This window comes from Lontra canadensis, unplaced genomic scaffold (assembly GCF_010015895.1).
Source record: "Lontra canadensis isolate GAN:19392208 unplaced genomic scaffold, GSC_riverotter_1.0 scaffold1, whole genome shotgun sequence".
Taxonomy (NCBI): Eukaryota; Metazoa; Chordata; class Mammalia; order Carnivora; family Mustelidae; genus Lontra; species Lontra canadensis.
This window is the reverse complement of record NW_022630995.1, coordinates 27,930,101-27,949,520: the sequence shown is the minus strand read 5'-3', so window position 1 is coordinate 27,949,520 and position 19,420 is coordinate 27,930,101. Positions and strand designations below refer to the sequence as shown.

The 19,420-nt window shown below is 39.5% G+C and overlaps 1 protein-coding gene across 1 annotated transcript in view; it reads right to left on the bottom strand.

Annotated features, from left to right (window-relative positions):
• Nucleotides 1–19,420, bottom strand: part of CORIN (corin, serine peptidase) — a 243,648-nt gene that overhangs the window by 78,855 nt on the left and 145,373 nt on the right. Inside the window, exons 6-7 of the mRNA XM_032852353.1 lie at nucleotides 13,489–13,602; nucleotides 2,603–2,710 (exon numbers count right to left, since the gene is read on the bottom strand). Of these exons, the coding sequence (XP_032708244.1) occupies nucleotides 2,603–2,710; nucleotides 13,489–13,602 (222 nt within the window). The remainder of the gene's footprint in view (nucleotides 1–2,602; nucleotides 2,711–13,488; nucleotides 13,603–19,420) is intronic.

Sequence of the window (19,420 nt, the reverse complement as noted above, 5' to 3'; positions counted from 1 at the left end):
AGGGAGTTGGGGGAATCTGGAGGGGGAGATGAACCATGAGAGACTGTGGACTCTGAAAAACAATCTGAGGGTTTTAAAGAGGTAGGGGGTGGGAGGCTGGGTGAGCCTGGTGGTGGGTATTAAGAAGGGCACGTATTGCATGGAGCACTGGGTGTGATGCATGAACAATAAATTCTGTTACACTGAAAAGAAAATTTAAAAAAAAAAGAAGATGTGGGGTATATACACAGTGAGATATTACTCAGCCATCAGAAAGGATGAATACTTACCATTTATAACATGTGAATGGAACTGAGCGAAATAGGTCAGTCAGAGAAAGACAAATTATATGGTTTCTCTCATACGTGGAATATAAGAAATAGTGCAGAGGATCACAGCGGGAAGTGGGGGGATGAAAGGGAAGTCATCTGAGAGGGAGAAAAACCATGAGAAGCTCTTAGCTCTAGGAAACAAACTGAGGGCTGCTGGAGGTGGGGTGGGTGAGAGGACAGGGTAACTGGGTGATGGGCATCAAGGAGGGCACATGATGTAATGAGCACTGGGGGTTATATGCAGCTGATGAATCACTGAACACTTACATCTGAAACTAATGATGTACTAGATGTTGGTTAATTGAATCTAAATTAAAAAAGTAAAAATAGGGATGCCTGGGTGGTTCAGTGGGTTAAGCCTTTGCCTTCGGCTCAGGTCATGATCTCAGGGTCCTGGGATCGAGTCCCACATCAGGCTCTCTGCTCAGTGGGGAGCCTGCTTCCCTCTCTCTCTCTGTGCCTATCTCTCTGCCTACTTGTGACCTCTTTCTCTGTCAAATAAACAAATAAAATCTTTTTTTAAAAAAGTAAAAATAAATAAAAGATATGTGTGGATTCATGGGTGACAGATTCAATACTGGAGAACTATCATGAGTATCTGTGAACAGTGCCACTGTCACTGACAGAGTCACGGAGCAACCATGGATCTGAGAAGGCATAGTGAACCAAAAAAGTAAGGTATATGGAAGACGGACTGCAGAGAAAAGAAGAAAGACCCAATAGATGGGATGCCTGTGCAGAAACCAGAAGAACCAGCACAATGCTCAGCCTGCTAACAATGGGTAGCTGGGGCAGAGAATGGTCTAAGGGAAAGCTGTAATTCTTCCCAGGGCATAGGACATAGGCACCCTAAGAGCACACTTCATGATACCCTACTATCTTCAGAGGAAATACGTTGAGTGGTAAGACCATTATTTTTCATACAGTAACTATACCCTGGCCCTCTACACCGACCTGTCCAAGCACCAAGCTACACTCGAGCCCTCCACCCCATGCCCCCACATTTTCCCCCTCTTTCCTCCAGTGATATCAACTATAAGACCTCTTCCAACTATAAATTCTGTGATGTATACAATGAAAATTGCCTCTCACTCTTTGTTCCACCATCATTCAGTCTCAGAAGGCAATCTGTATCTACCTAGTGACTTGTGAGATGATTTGTACATATACAAATTTCCAGTATTTTTACGGATACAGTGAGGAGCAGCTGGACAGCGACTTCTAGAAACGACCTAGTTTCCCAGTATGGGGCCATTTCTGACACTTGCCACTCCGAGGCATTCCTCTGACCCTTCCCCAACATCCATTTCAATATTCTCTAATTGCTAAATATTATTTCACATCATTTTTCCAGGGTACCTCATCTTAGCTTGTCTTTCTGTTCATATCACAAAGTCCTCATGTCACTAAATAATACAAGACCTAAAAATTCCAAAGGTAACCACAAGTCAAAAAGGTAAATACACAAAAGAAATGTTGCTGCTTTTAATGCATGAAATGGCATTCACAATTGAACACAGCTTTTTAAATAGCAGGTCCATTCTTTTATTTATTAAGATATAATGGACATAGAACACTGTGTGTGTTTTTGCTAAGTGAGATAAGTCAAAGAGAAAGATAAATACTGTGTGACAACATTTATATGTGGAATCTTCAAAAGCCGAATTTGTAAAAACAAGGAGTGGAAAGGTAGTTACCAGGGTCTGGGGTGAATTAGGAAGATGTTATTTATAGGTATAAACGTGTAACTAGTAGGTAGGTTCATTTTTTACAAGATCAGATCAGATTGTGTGCATAAAATAAATGTGCTTGTCCTAACCCTAGGTGTCCGTTCTACAGAAGTCGTCCCTGCCGTGCTAGGCTATCAGTTAAAGGAGGGGTCCTTGTTTGCATATAATAAGGGGATCAGCCACACGACAATTTATCTGTCCACAAAGTTTTGCTCAAGAGCTCGAAATCTAAACGTGGTTAGAGCCACTGGCTCTAACCAAAGAAGAAACAGAACATCCTCAAGGAGAAAAATTTATGAACAAATTAACAACTCTTACCCATCTTTCCACCCTACTTCTTAAGCACTTCCTTATTACAACTTTATATAAGAAATATGACATTGACACGTAAGAAATGATTAAGACTAGCAATTGAAAAAACCTCCTCCTTCTAAAAATTAAGAAACCCACCATTTTGTCATTTACTCTGCTAACCACATTAACAAACAATGAGCTACGGGTTCTGCATTACACATTTTTGTAAGTTTCAGTGAAAACCTTTAGGGGAACAATGCTACTTACCACAGTTCTGCTCATCACTCAGGTCCCCGCAGTCATCGTATCCATCACACACGAGGCTAGAATTGAGGCACTTGCCCGTGTGACAGTGGAACATATTCTCACTACAATCTGCACAGAAGAGAAGCCACTGATGTGTCATCAGTAGGACAGGTTGTTATCATGGTTCTTCACTGAACAAAAGCATATCATGGGAGGCAAATCATAATGGTAACCAGGTCCACATCTACTCTTACCAGGCGAGGAGACTGTGGTACAGAGAGAGCCAAGGTCTTGCTCAAGGTCACACAATAAGTGACTGCAGTGCCAGGACTAGGACCTTCTGGCTTCCAAGCTGATACTTCTATCACTATCTGAAGGTCTTTATCTGAGACCCACCTTATGTTACCCAAAACTCATTTGTAGTCAAATATGAGCACAGAAACTCTCACCATAGTTCCTAATGAATTTCATGTTCATTCAGAATGAATGACGTTTTTTTTAATACTTAAGTCATGTTCATTTTATTAAGTCAAAACATTGAGCCTTTTTTTAAATCTAAAAGATGCTTATTTTTGCTACTATTAAATTCTGCCATATATGTATATATATTTTTTATTTAACATATAATGTATTGTTGCAGGAGTACAGATCTGTGATTCTTCAGTCTTACACAATTCACAGCCCTCACCATAGCACATACCCTCCCCAATGTCCATCACCCAGAATGAATGACTTTTTTTTTTTTAAAGATTTTATTTATTTATTTGACAAAGATCACAAGTAGGCAGAGAGGCAGGCAGAGAGAGAGAGAGAGGAGGAAGCAGGCTCCCTGCTGAGCAGAGAGCCCAATGCGGGGCTCAATCCCAGGACCCTGAGACCATGACCTGAGCCGAAAGCAGAGGCTTTAACCCACTGAGCCACCCAGGCGCCCCAGAATGAATGACTTTTAATAGAAGGTGAGTAGTTATCTCCTTGAAACGTTTCCTTTAAAATTAAAGTCTGGGGGCGCCTGGGTGGCTCAGTGGGTTAAAGCCTCTGCCTTCAGCTCAGGTCATGATCTCAGCGTCCTAGGATGGAGCCCCGCATTGGGCTTTCTGCACAGCAGGGAGCCTGCTTCCCCCACCCCCGCCCCCGCCTCTCTGCCTGCCTCTCTGCCTACTTGTGATCTCCATCTGTCAAATAAATAAAATCTTTTTAAAAACTAAAACTAAAAATAATTAAAATGAAGTGAAAATCTGGTTTTGTCAGTGATAAGCATAAACATAATTGAGAGAAAACATTATTGAGATGATAAGGTTGTTATTTTCACACAAACATCACTTAACTCAATTGAGTGTTTCATAACAGGACCTTCAAATAAGCAATACCAGACTACATTACAGTCGCAAGATAAGACGAAATGATATGCAATCTCAAGGACCTTAAGGTTTAATATGGAAGTAAGCAACATGCGACTGAATTCTAATAAGATAGATCTTGTACTTGGGTATCCTGGTTCTGCCATCTACTAGCTGTGGGAACTTGAGTGTATTAGTTAAAATCGGAGTCTGTGAATTGATTTATGAAATTAAGATAAGGTCAATTATTTAAAAGGGTTTAGGGGAAGAGATTAATAAATGCATGTAATGTAAATTAATATGTGTAAGATGCCAACACAATTCAATGAAACATGATACTCTTCAACAAATAGTGTTTGGACAATTGCAAAGTCTGGCTTTTACCTCAAACTGTACATTAAAATTATCTCAAAGTGGATCACAGACTTCAATGTAAGAGTTAAATTATGAAGCCTCAAGAAAAAAAATAGGAAAAAAATCTTTTTGACCTTGGAAGAATTCTTGGATGTAACAAATTTTCAGATTCAACAAAAAAAAGCACAAGCCATTAAAAAAATAATAATAAGTGGAGTTTATTAAAAAAAAAAAAAACACATTTGTAGGATGCCTGGGTGGCTCAGTAGGTTGAGCATCTGCCTTTGGCTCAGGTCATGATCCCAGCATCTTGGTATCTAGTCCCTCATGGGGCTCCTTGCTCAGCAGGGAGCCTGCTTCTCCCTCTGCCTGCCCTTCCCCCTGCTTGTGCTCTCTCTCTCTCTGACAAATAAAATCTTAAGGAAAAAAAAAAAAGAAATATATTAGTGCCTTAAAAGATACTACTAAGAAAATGAAAAGACAAGCCTCATACTGAAATAAGTATTGCAAGTCACGTATCTGGTAAAGGACTTACATCCAGAACAGATACAGGACCCCCACACTCTATAATAAGACAACTCAATTACAGACACACTTAAGAGTTGAATAGAAAATCTTCCCAGAAGACGTCAAATAGCTAATAAGCACATAAAAAGGTGCTCAATATAATTAGTCATTAAGAAATGCAAATTAAAACCAAAATTAGGTACTATTACACATCACCTAAGATGACTATAGTAATAATTTTTGAAAAAAAAAAAAAACAGAAAATACCAAGTATTGGCAAGGATTTTGAGAAACTGAAGCTGTTATATATAGTTGGTGGAGATGTAAAATAATAAGGCCACATTAGAAAGCAGTACAGCGGCTTTTCATAAAGTTAACTATAACCTTATCATACAATTTATGAATTCCCATCCTTAGAAATCTACCCAAGAGGAATGAAACATACGTACACACAAAGACTTGTGTGTAAACGTTCCTAGTAGCATTATTTATGATAACCAAAGACTAGAAACAATCCAAGCGTTCACCAGCTGATGAATGAATAAAAAGATATAAAATACTAGACATGATTAAATACTATCCACCAATTAAAAGCATCACACTATGGGTATATGTGTCAACATAGATGAACCTCAAAACCATTACGCCAAATAAAAAAAAACCAGATACAAAGACTACATATTGTATGATCCATTTATGAAATTTCTGGAAAAAGAAAACTTACAGAGACAGAAATCAAAGCATTGGTTATCTGTGACTGGAGGGTTGGCAGTGGGGACCGACCACAAATAGGTGGGGGGAAATTTGTGGGGAGATGAAGAAGTTCTAGAAGTAGACTGTGATAATGGTCATACAATCCTATAAGTTTACTAAAAATCAATGGGAAAACATATGGTATGGAAATTGTACCTCAATAAAACTTTTAAAATGTTTAAACTAGTATGTGTAAAGAAGGCTGCATTTAATAGAAATAAGATTTCTTAAATGTATTTTCTCTTATTTAAAGTAAATTAAGTTTAATGATCAAGAGTCCGGTCTCCTAAATTCTAGCTGATTGTCTCTCCTCAAGCATAAGTCTGCATCTCATATGACTGGTGATTGGTACCTCTTCACTATAAATGTTCCAAACCCTATAGTAATTCCTTATTAAAATTCTTGGGCATTGATCAGTTAAACTGTTAGCCACATGCATCAAAATATTTATTACTCATATGAATCATAAATTTCTATTTCCTGAAGCGTCCTTATAAGAAACCTCTTAAGTACTTTTAGAATCACATCATTTTAAAAGTCTAACGAGCCTTAGGGACCATCTGTTTAGTGCCTACATTAAAAGGGTGTGTATGGAACAACACACATGCGTGTGCCTACACATATGCTCACACTTGTACACATGCAAAACTTTGTAAGTACTTATAATTTTTATTTCCCCCAGGCTGAATCATTTTAATAAGAAGGATGACTATCATAAGGGAAAAAGAACTAAAAAGAGGTCTCACTTTTCACTGGACAGTTCTACCTCCTCCATCAGCAGAGGGCGCTAACTCTCCACCCTGCGCACCACCTCTGCGGCCGCCAACTACCACACTCAGGCTCTTGGAGTCAAGAAAGGTTACAACCTCGGTTCTCCTGCCCACCAAGCAGAGTAGAGGGATTTGTGTATCAGAATATATACATTTCCTTGGGAAGATTTAAAGGTCTTTTTGATTTTTTTGTTTTTTCATCTAAACTACTCTGTGGGAAATTTTGAGTCAGTATGCGAGAATCAGCAATAATCAGGGGCCTCAACTTGACTGTCTATGCAAAAGTATTTGCATTCCCCAGAGGAGGGGGTGAGGTGGAGGAGTGACATATTTTAAACCACATGAGGTTTGTTTGTTTTTTTTTCCTAAGGCAGTGCACTTATATCTTCTTTTCTTCTTTCTTTCTTTCTTTCTTTCTTTCCTTCCTTCTTTCTTTTTATGGTACAACTGGGGAATCAAATACTCCTTTTAGAATCTGATTAACTGGGGTACCTGGGTGGCTCAGTGGGTTAAGCCAATGCCTTCTGCTCAGGTCATGATCTCAGGGTCCTGGGATGGAGCCCCACATCAGGCTCTCTGCTCAGTGGGGAGTCTGCTTCCCCCTCTCTCTCTGCCTGTGTCTCTGCCTACTTGTGATCTCTCTCTGTGTCAAATAAATAAATAAAATCTTAATAAAAAGAATCTGATTAACCTAGGAACACACCAAAAATTTCCAAAGATTCATGCACCCCCTCTGTTAGGCCCATTCCGAAGACCTTGCTAATTCATATTAAAATACTTTGTTGTAGATATTTTTTAAATACTGTCATTAAATTATTTCATAAAAATAAATATTTACTTAATAAATGGAGATGACGCAAGCTTTTTAAAAAATTCCTTATTATTCACACAAGTGTAGATTCAACTTTCATTTATTATGACTTCCTTGGTTAGAAGCCATTTTCAGAGTTTAGATACAAAACTAGCTGCAATGGGAAAACAACTTGTTACCTTCCTAAGGTCTGTGTGATTAGTAAACACACAAAACTTTAACCAAGGCACTGTGTAGCAGAAATGAACAGCAAATACCAAAGATCACAGTGCCTCCTTTTATTGGAATAAATGTTTATTTGAACAGAAAAGAGATGTTGTCAGCGCAATTTAGGGTCAACAAATCAAAATTTTCAAAAGCTTTTTGCTATGATTTTCTTGCTCAATACAAGCATAATTTTACATAACCTAAGGTAGATGTTTTTCTAGATACAGATTTTTCTTCTTAATGAGTACCTGATGAAAAATGTTACTTCTGAAGTTCTTTCATGTTGATATTCACTTCAGTTTGGCAACTTACACTATGAACTTTTTTCCCCCTCAAGATTATCATTAAATAAGGAGACAGGTAAAGAACAGAAAACCTTTTTATCAAGAGCCTTATTCATGTAGGTCAGTCTCTGTGAGTCTATGAACCTAACTGTGTTGCCTCAAGTCAAGACTCAAGAATGGATACTCAATTTCCACACAGAGGCGCCCCCATTTTGAGATGACCAAAGAGATTACATGGTTTGCCCACAGTTGTCCAGCTTATGACAGCTACCCAGGCTTCTGGACTCCCTGGGTGCTTTTAACTATTGACTTTTAGCCCTGAAGGAAGACTTCTCAACAGCAGTACTGGTGACCATTGGCAGTGGGTAATTCTTGGTCGTGAGGACTGTAGTGTGCACTGTAGGATGCTGAACAGTCTCTCGCCTCTACCCTCTAAATACCAGTAGCTCCTCCTCTAAACTTCACACTTATGGCAACCAAGTACCTCTCCATACATTGCAAGATGTTCCCTGGGTGGCAAAACTGCCATCACTTTTGAGTCATTAAATTAGATTTTCTTGGACGTCACTGGTGTCCAAGGCCTAGTTTCAACCACATCTTTCTATTGGCTTTCTCCACACCAATATAACTCCTCGTAATCCTGCCCTCACCTATACTCAAAGGACCTACCACCCCTCTCTTTTTGTTTACACCACTTTGCTTTTTTAACATCACCTCTATTATATTTGCTCTAAAGTATCACATTCAATCATCTCCATGTTTATATGTGAGATTAGACTCAAAGATTCATGAAGAAAGGAACCATGTCTTAACAGTCTTTAAATTCCCTGGGTATCTAGAACATGCTTCACACATAGCAAGAATTCAAGAAGATTCAATAGTTTTATTGGTTCCTGTAACAGATTGCTACCAAACAGATGTGGAACTTCCAGACATCTGAAGCTTCTTCCTTCAGTGCAAAATGTAATATTTCCCTTTTTATTATTTGGATGGAAATATTTCTGGTATTTACTTTCATTCCTTCCTTAGTAAAAAGAATATAGTAAATGCAGTCATTTTTAGTGATTCAGAAACATCACCTAGAATGCCAGTTTTTATTTTGTGCTGTTTGGGTTGCCTCCCTTCTAAAATAGCTTCATGCGGTACTGGTTTTAAAACTGTTGCACATTTGGGGCGCCTGGATGGCTCAGTTTGTTATGCATCCGACTGTTGGTTTCAGCTCAGGTCATGATCTCAAGACATGACATCGAGCCCTGTGTCTGGCTCCACATTTAGCGGGGAGTCTGCTTCTCCCTCTCTCCCTCTCCTTCTGCTCCTTCCCCCCCTAAAATAGACATAAAAATCCATTAAATAAATAAATAAAGCTGTTGTGGCTATTTTAGTGTTTCTGTTTCCTCTGCAGCGTATCCCCTGACCTTTATCAGCTGTCTCCATGACTTTCAGTGGGCATCCTTTATAGCCTGGAGGTGAGAGGCACTGGGCAGGTAGATGGAGGTGAGGTCGGTGGGGTGGGGGGTGGAAGGGAGGGACGATATGGAGAATAAGATCTCAATAATCACAACGGCAACCATCAGTCCTCACACTCTTTCAGTGTTAGCGCATGTCACACAGTGGTCTATATCCAGGATAGGCAAGGGTTCGTTATTCTGCACAGGAGTTCTAGAGACAGTTACTGTTACTGTCTCCATTTCACTGAGGAGGACACAGAGGCCCAGAGAGATGGAGTGACTTGCCCAGGTTCACAGAAGCAGGAAATGGTAAAGAAGAGAGAGGAATACCGGCAGCCTGACTCAAGAGTTTACAGGAGTAATCCCTACACTTTGTGGTTATTCGTATAATTAACTATACTTAGGATAAGTAGTTAACACATCATAACTAATATAAGGTATCATTAGTAAAATATGTTGTATAATTCTACTAAAACATAAGTCAACCAATTTTACCCAAATCCAAGCAAATGATTTCCAAAAGTATCTGACAGTGATTTTACGTGGCATAAAACATATGGACTTTGTGGCGCCTGTCTTCTCTGTGACAACCATTTCCCTTGAAGCTTTTTCTTTGTGACAGCCATTATCCATTTGCTAAGCACTAGCTGTGGACCAGACACCACTCTAGAGCTGGTTATAGAATCGAAAGATTATAGGTGAGAAACAAAAGACACCCAGACCCCCTCTAGTCCAGTGGCTTCCAATGTGGCTGCATGTTAGAATTACCTGGGTGGTTTTGCAAAGCTGTTGCTGGGCTCCAGCTCCAGACCAACTGAATTAGGATTCCTGCAAGTGGGGCTTCCTGCAGATGCTATGTGCCACACGGCTTCAATGACAAAGAAAACCAGGAATAGAGAGGTAGCCTGCCTCAAGTCACAGAGTTAGAAATTTCTCAAAGAAAACTTTTCTTAATTTTTGAAAATCTTTTCACCACACTGCTAACATTGTTCCAGGTGGTTGGAAATGCATTCATTCTATAAACACTTGGGAAGAGACTGAGAAACAACATAATTAGTTAAGGGAGAAAAGGCAGTAAGGAGTCCCAGATACTTGGCTTAACAGTATAATAGACAATTATCTCCCAAAGTGTCATAGAGCATCCAAAAATAAATGTTTTCCTCTCCTATAAATGATCAGAAGATAATTGTTCACCAGATCTGAACTTTTATGGACAAGAATGAGATCTTGACATTTGCAGACAACATGGGTGGACCTGGAGGGTATTATGCTAAGTGAAATAAGTCAGACAAAGAAGGACAAATACTATATGATTTCATTTATATGTGGAATCGAGAAATCCAACCAAACAAACGAAACAGATTCAGAAATACAAAGAAAAAACTGGTGATTGCCAAAGGGGGAGCGGTCAGGGGATGGGTAAAATAGGTGAAGGGGAGTAAGAGGTACAACTGCCAGCTACAAAGTAAATAAGTTATGGGGAAGAAGAGTACAACACAGAGAATATAGTCAACAATACTGTATGGTGACAGAAGGTGACTATACTTGTGAGCACTGAGTAACATACAGAGCTGTCGAATCACTGTGCTGCACACCTAAAACTAATATAACATTGTATGTGTCGATTACACTTCCAATAAAAACAAACAAATAATAGAGGACCAGGTTCAAATCATGCAGTCTGAATCCCTGGCAAATTCATTCATGACTCTCAACCTCAGCTCTGCATCTGCACAAAAAGGGTAATACCTCCTTGGCTAAAAATTAAATCAAATCATGTAAATGGATGCTTCTAGCATAGCTGACAAATAATTCCTTCCCTTCCTTTCTTTGAAGGCAGTCGTCCTCCACCTATCCCTGCCAGCACCCTGGGAGCCGCCATATTCTTCTGCTCCTCATTAGGAAAGCCCAGCAAAACTTCCTTCGTCCCTCAGGAGTATGGCGGCTGCAGTCACGCTCTGATTTACCTCCATGCCCTATTTCAGAACTCCACAACTCCTTCACCACAGGGCGGTGACAGTGGGAGGGTGGAACCCTCCATAAATGACTAAAGAGCCACGGGCACTGAATGTTGAAACTCTGAGTCGAATGCCCTCGAAAGTTCTGAAGCAACTACCTGTGAAGCTTTCAAGGTGTAACTGAGCGTAGGCAAATTTTCTGAGGGGATGTATTTTATTTCCTCAGCTGACCAAACCACCTGGGTGTTAAAGTATGCTCCTGAGGAAAGCCTCTATCTTCCTCAATAAACTCTTCAACCCTTAGGACATGCTATATACCTTGCAGAATAGTAATACCTCGTTTGTTCAGTCACTGACTAGGAAAATTTACTCCTTCCAATTCAATTCAACCGACGCGGCAGCCATCTCTTAACTGTTTAAAGTGCAACGCTCCATGCGCTGGGTGCAATGAAGGAACGTAATGGTGAGCCAGTGGGGCCCACCGCTGGGGTGGAGGCACGTGCAGAATTTTAATAATTTCCCATGGGCCATATTGGGAGATAAGGAAAAGATTCTACCACATTTCCCATAAATTAGATATAATTCTATTGAACCTACTGTGGGTGCTCTATAAATTATTCCTTCCTAACTCCACAGCAATACTGACGAATGTAAGGCTACATCCTATGAAAATCTTTTTCACGTACAATCATATGCTACAGGTTCTTCTGAAGAGAGAATTCCAAATTATAAAAATAATAAATAAATAGAGGTGGGGACATATATGAACAAATAATTTTGACGAAATACCAAGTTAAGTAAAGTGAGTAAGTCTTTTATAAAAGTGCAGCATTTCTCAAAACTTACAACGTGTGAATGTGTATTGCAACTCTCTAAAAAGTATATCTGATAGCATTTCTCAAACTTGCTTATTTCTCAAGCAATTTTCAGGGCTCGGGTACTATGGAACACCAGTTTGGGAAACGCCAATCTGAAATATTACAATAATATAAAGCCTTTCAAAACTTATGATAAATAAGTATCCTAACCCTTCACATGGAACAAGTGTTCTACCTGGCAAACAGACCATAAGAACCTTTCAATTAAGGTCGACAATTAAGAGCTCTCATACAGCCTTGGTAGCTCCTATGGGGAGTAAAACACAGCTTTACCCATGGTAAGATGGGATCATATTACCATTGATGGTTTTGCTGATCATATAACCATTAAAAAGCAATTACAATTTAATTGCATGTGGCTCTGCTTTGGAGGCAAATCCTGCAATGCATTACTGAGGCTAATTTTTCCTTATCTGTTGTACAAGTACGAAACAACTTGAAAGCTAAAAAAAAAAAAAAAAAAGAAAGAAAGAAATATATATATTTATATATACACACACGCACATATATATAGGACACTATGTATGTGTGTGTATGCATACACACACACACCATTCTGTCCGTTATATACACACACACACACATATATATATATAGGACAGAATGTTGATGTCCTCCCAAAATGTGTATGTTAAAGTCTTAACCCTCAAATAACCCTCAAATATTTGGAGAAAGGACCTGTAAGGAGGTGACAAAGTTAAATGCGGCCATAACGGTGAGGCTGTCATCTAATAGTACCCTTATAAGAAGAGGGGGAGACCCTCTCCCACCCCTCTCTCCCTCCTTCCCTCCCTCCGTGCCTCCAAAGAGGTCAAGTGAGCACTGAGGAAGATGGAAGCTGCCTAGCAGCCCAGAAAAGAACTCTCACCGGAAACTGAGCCTCCTTGACCTTGACCTTAGACTCTGGGCCTCCAGAACCTTAGGAGAATAAATCTCTCCTGTTTAAATCATGCGGTCAGGGGTATTTTACACCGCAGACCAAGGAGCTTAGGACAGCCTTTTACAAACCACCGACCAATTCAATCAAAACAACTGACCAAATCCATAGTAAAGAATTTGACGATGTTTAATGGCTGAATCTCTCAATCCTCGGATTTAGAGTAGTTAGCACCATGGACGATATATCACCAGGTTTAGAGAAAGCATAAGCAAACAAGGGGCTTTGCATCTGCTGTGCCAGGAATGTCAAGGATCAGGAGGGTGAAACATCCGCCTACTGACCGCGTCTTTAAAACACACACACACACACTGACCTTTAGACTCATTAAGCTTTCAAAACAAAAATAAAAGCCTCACCCAAACAAAATAAACAAAAAGCCTTCCTCCAACTTTAAGCCACTTGATGCAAAACACGTTCCCACTGCGACCTCGGGCTCTCGAGTTCCTACGGGAATCGCGCCTTTGAAAGGGGCGCAAACACTCCGACTGCCCCACGTTTGCTGGCATCGGGAAGGCAAACTACCAGAAGTCTACGCCCCCGCCGGCCGGTTGTCAGGGTCTGTGTTCGGTTTCCAGGCCCCTGCCCGGGTCGCCTTTCCACCCCCTCCGCCCCGCTCCGCCCTCCGCCCCGCCCCCACCGGCCCCCACGCCCCGCGCCTACTGCAGTGGGCCTCGTCGCTCCAGTCGTCGCAGTCGTTGTGCCCGTTGCACCGCAGCTTCCCGGGCACGCAGAGGCCGCTGGCGCACAGAAAGCTCTCGCCGCCCCCGCAGAGCGCTGGAAGAGAAGGCAGGGAAACCCGGTCAGAAGCAGCCCTTTTCCTTTAGAAGTCAGGAGAAACAACAGCGAGAACACCCTCCTTGCTCTTCAAGATTTGCTTCCCAATCCCCTCGCCGAGTTATCTCGAGCCCTCTAGGACATTAATCGTGAAATTTGCCTGGAAAGGCTACAAAGTGTGTCCGCCCGAGAAAAGCAAAAGAAAACTCCCCAGTAGGCTTGCAGCGTGAGAGGTTCCCATGCTCAGAGCAGAAGACGGGAGCCTTATCAATTGCCCAACTCATGGGGGCGTGGGGGCATACCAAATTGAGTATTTTTCTTAATAACTGCAAATTATTTAAAAACGAAGTGCTATTAATTGAACAAACAAACCCCAAAATCCTATCCGACTAGAACGCTATTCAATGTCGCACAGAAAAAATTACAGAAGGAAAGGGAAAAGAAAAACTGTAGGCCAAAATCTCTGATAAACAGGGCTTGAATTCACCTTTGTTCCTTTGTTTTGTTTTTCAGATTCCACATGTAAGTGAGATCATACAGTATTTGTCTTTCTCTGTCTCACTTATTTCACTTATAATATCTTCCAGGTCCACGTATCGTGTTACAAATGGCAAGATCTCATTATATATATATATATATATTTTTTTTTTTTTTTGGCTCAGTAGTATTCTTTTGTATCACATTGTCTTTATCCTTTCATCTTTCCATAGCCCCTTAGGTTGTTTACCTACCTTGGCTTTTGTAAATAATGCTGCAGTAAACCCAGGGGTGAATATATCTTTTCAGTTTAGTGATTTCCTTCCCTTCAGATAAAGATCCAGAAGTGGAATTACTAGATCTAATGGTAGCTCTGTCTTTAATTTTTTGAGGAGTTTCTATATTATTTTCCATAGTGGCTGCAACAATTTACATTCCCACCGGAAGTGCGGGAGGGTTTCCTTTTCTCCACATCTTTGCCAATAGTTGTTATTGCTTGTCTTTTTGGTACTGGCCATTGTAACCAGGTGGTGGTAGCTCACTGTGCTTTCGATTTGCATTTCCTTGATGATTTATATGTTGACTATCTTTTCATGTGATTTTGGCCATCTGTATGCCTTCGTTGGAAAAATATCTATTCAGATCCTCTGCTCATTTTTTAAAATCAGATTGTGTTTTGTTGTTGTATGAGTTCTTCATACCCCTTATGGGATGTATCATTTGCAAATATCTTCTCCCATTCAGTAGGTTGCCTTTTTTTTGTTGACAGTTTCCTTCACTGTGCAGAAGCTTGTTAGTCTGAAGTAGTCCCACTTGTTTATCTTTGCTCTTGTTGTCTTTGCTTTTGGAGTTCGATCCAAAAATTCATCACTAAGACTGATGTCCAGGAGCTTGCCATCTATGTTTTCTTCTATAAATGTTATGGCTTCAGGTCTTACATTCAAGTCTTTAATCCATTTTTGAGTGCATTTTTGTGTAGGCTATAAGACAGTGGTCCAGTTTCGTTCTTTAGCATATGTCTGTAAGGTTTCCCAACACCATTTGTTAAAGAGGCCATCCTTCCCCCATTGTTTATTCTTGCCTCCTTTGTTGTAAATTACTTGACCATAGATACATGGGTTTATTTCTGGGCTGTTTTTTTCCATTGATCCATGTCTCTGTTTTTATGCCAACACCATACTGTTTTGATTTCCATAGCTTTATAATCTAGCTTGAAATCAGGGTGTGTGATAGCTCCAGTTTCGTTCTTTTTTCCCAAGGTTACTTTGGCTATTCGGGAAATTTTGTGATTAAAATTTTAGGATTGTCCTATTTCTGTGAAAAATGTCACGAATATTTGCAGCTATGTTTATAAAAGATACTGGCCTATAGTTTTTCTTTTCCATTCCCTTCCTTTCCCTTCCCTCCCCCACTCCTCCTCCCTTCCCTACCTTTCTTGTGGTGTCCTTGTCTAGTTTTGGTTATCAGGGTAATGCTGATCTTGTCAAATGAGTTTGGAAGTGTTCTTTCCTCTTGAATTTTTAAAAAGTTTGAGAAGAATAGGTATTAAATCTTTAAATGTTTGGTAGAATTCACCAGTGAAGCCATCTAATCCTAAACTTCCATTTGTTGTTGGGAGGTTTTTGATTACTAATTCATCTTTCTTATAATTGGTCTATTCAGATTTTTTATTTCATTAGTCAATCTGGGATGATTGTTTAGGAATTTACCCATTTCTTTTAGGTTGTCCAATGTGCTGGAATATACTTGTTTATAGTTTCTTGAGGTCCTTTATATTTCTGTAGTATCAGTGGTAACTTCTCCACTTCCATTTCTGATTTTATTTATTTAAGCCCTTTCTTTTTCTTAGTGAGGATAAAGATTTTTCAATGTTGTTTATTTATCAAAGATCAAGCTCTTAGTTTCACTGATCTTCTCTGTTATTTTTTGTCTCTGTTTTGTTTATTTCTGCTTTGATCTTTGTTATTTCCTTCCTTCTACTAACTTTAAGCTTTTTTCTTTTTCTAGTTTTCAGGTGTAAGTTTAGATTGTTATTTGGGACTTTTCTTGTTGCTTGAAGTAGGCCTGCATTGCTATGAACCTCCTTCTTAAAAAATACATACACACACACACACACACACACATAAACATATATCAAGTTATTTAATTACATATATGTGACTTCTCCAGTTTTCTTTTCCGAGTTCTAGTTTCACACTGTTGTAGTCAGAAAAGATGCTTGATATGATTTCAATCTTCTTAAATTTATTAAGACTTGTTTTTTGGCCCAACATATAATCTACCCTGGAGAATGCTCCATATGCATTTGAGAAAAAGTATGTATTTTGCTGCTTTTGGATGGAATGTTCTGTATCTATTAATAAGTCCATCTGGTCTCATGTATCATTTTAGGCCAGTGTTTCTTTATATTGATTTTTTTTTTGTCTAGATAATCTATTCATTGATATCAATGGGGTAATAAAAGCCCTTACTACCAACATTGCCCAAGGGTACCCTTTATTCCGCATCCTCACCAACATTTGTTATTTCTTGTCTTTTTGATAATACCCTTTATTTGGCGGGGTGGTGGGGGAGAGTTGGGAGGGGAAGAAGGAGAAAGAGAGAGAGAATGCCAAGTAGGCCCAGCAGATCCTGATGCAGGGCTTGATCTCACAACCCTGAGATCATGACCTTCGCTGAAATCAAGAGTCAGGTGCTTAACTGACTGTACCACCCAGATGCCCCTTAATAACAGCTGTTCTAACAGATGTGAGATGATATCTCATTGTGCTTCTGATTTGCATCTCCCTAATGATTAATGATGTTGAGCATTTTTCATGTATGTGTTGGCCATCTGTAGTCTTTGGGAAAATGTCTATTCAGATTTTCTATCCATTTTTTAAAAATTTACTTATTTTTTATTATATTCAGTTAGCCACTGTATAGCACATAATTAGTTTTTGATGCTGTGTTCAATGATTCATTAGTTAAGTATAACACCCAGTGCTCATCACAGCACATGTCCTCCTCAGTACCCATCACCCTGTTATGCCCTCCCCCCACCCCTCCCCTCTGAAACCCCCAGATTGTTTCTCAGGGTCCATAGTCTCTCAAGGTTCATCTCCCTCTCTGATTTCAATCCATTTTCAATTAATTAATCATTTTTAATTTCAGTATAATTAACATATAGTTAATTAATTATATTAGTTTCAGTTACAATATAGTGATCCAACAATTCTATACATTACTCAGTGCTCATCATAAGTGTACTGTTAATCTTCTTCTTCTATTTCACCCATCCCCCTCCCACCTCCTTTTTGGCAACCACCAATTTATTCTTCACATTTAAGAGTGATTTTTTGTTTGTCTCTTTTTTTCTTTGTTTGTTTTGTTTCTTAGTTTCCACATATGAGTGAAATCATATGGTATTTGTCTTTCTCTGTCTGACTTGTTTCACTTAGCATTATACTTTCTAGGTCCGTCCACTTTGTTGTAAATAGTAAGACTTCATTCTTTTTCATGACTGAAAAATATTCTATTGTGTAGATATACCACCTCATTTGTAACCATTCATCTGTGTAGGACACTTCATTGCTTCCCTTTCTTGGCTATTGTAAATAATGTTGCAATAAACATGGGGGTGCATGTATCTAGCATGCCAAGAACTGTCTCTCCAATAATTACAGTCCTGTGGTACCCAGGAATGCCCCCCTCACCACAGTATGATTAAGGAGCATCCCCTATGTGGACTGTGTGTACCTGCTGGCTTCAGCAAGGCAGTGGAAAAGTGCAGGGTGGGGGCATGAGGAAGAGCTTAGGGCTGGGGCATGCCACTGGCTTTCATGATGTTTTGTTTTTTTAATCTGGAAAAGAAGTTAATTTTTTCATGAGTTCTCAATTCAGAGTAACAGTAAATAAATACAACCCTTGAAGACTTCTTTCTTGTCTCCATTCCTCCACACAACTGACTTGTGTGATCAGTCCTGCTCACTGTCACCACTCACTGAACGATGTATTCTTTGATGAAAGGAACCCTGTTGACTAATTAAAGAGAATCAGGAAACAGAGAACATTTTAACTCGGAATTAGAAACACGGAAAAGTACAGACTGAATGTTCCAGGCAGTGAAGCCAGGTCTGTCACATTTCCCTTGTTCCTGGGCCCTAGGAGAGTGGCGGGCACTCAGGAGACTCTTCGTTAATAGATGGGGAAAAGTGGGGCGCCTGGATGGCTCAGTGGGTTGAAGCCTCTGCCTTCAGCTCAGGTCATGATCCCAGGGTCCTGGGATGGAGCCCCGCATCAGGCTCTCTGCTCGGCAGGGAGCCTGCTTCCCTTCCTCTCTCTCTGCCTGCCTCTCTGCCTACTTGTGATCTCTGTTTGTCAAATAAATAAAAAATAAAAAATTTTTAAAAAATTTAAAAAAAATAGATGGGGAAAAGTCAACTTAATCCCAGTGAAGCACCATATATTGCCAAAAAACAAAGAAAAATGCAATTAACGAATTATTTTCCAATGCTATCAAGGAAATCAGAATTTTGATTTGCTGAACACTAAGTAGTAGTTGATTTAGTTAAGATTCTTATGATGGTACTTCATGTGTAATCATTGTAAAATCAACAACAAATGTCTGTTTTCCATCACATGCTACCATTTCAGTATTGATACAAAGGACATCTATGAACTCCAACTGCCAAAATATAAAACACATTTATATTTCAAATAGTCTTAGAAGAATCAGCACAGGACCGCATTCCTATACCTACAAAAACAGACTTCTAAAAGGGACACAGGAAACCAGATATAAAATGAAAATCCAAACACTAAGATTTTATTGGCCAATCTATACAATATCCTCTCTCTAGGGTTGAGGGAAAATTTGCAAGGCGTAAGTGTTTATCCTGTTGTTGAGATTGTTTCTGTGTTATATTAGAGCGTGCAGAAATTCCATCTGTCTGCATTTCAGCAGCTGCAATTCTTCAGAAGAATTATTGCATTCCCCACCTTATGGCTCTGATGATTCCTTGAGAAATGTAGCTCAAAGTTCAACATTACCTAGCTCCTAACATCTAGGTTTCATCTTTAAGACCCCATATATTCTACTCCAGTAAAGCCATTTCTTGCATATGATTATATCAAATCTGGATCAAATTTAAAACAGATTGCTTGCATTGTTCTGATTATTGAGATCCCACTGTCTTGGCGGATTGCGCAGAAACTGACTTCTTTTGTGTGGTTCCTCAGTGGGAGACATGGCTGCCCTTGGTTTTAGGATATTGTAGATTTTATTCTTAGTCTCCCTTTAGAAGTTCATTGTTTTGTGAATTAATAGTATTTTTGTAAACTTAGAATAACTTTTGTATAC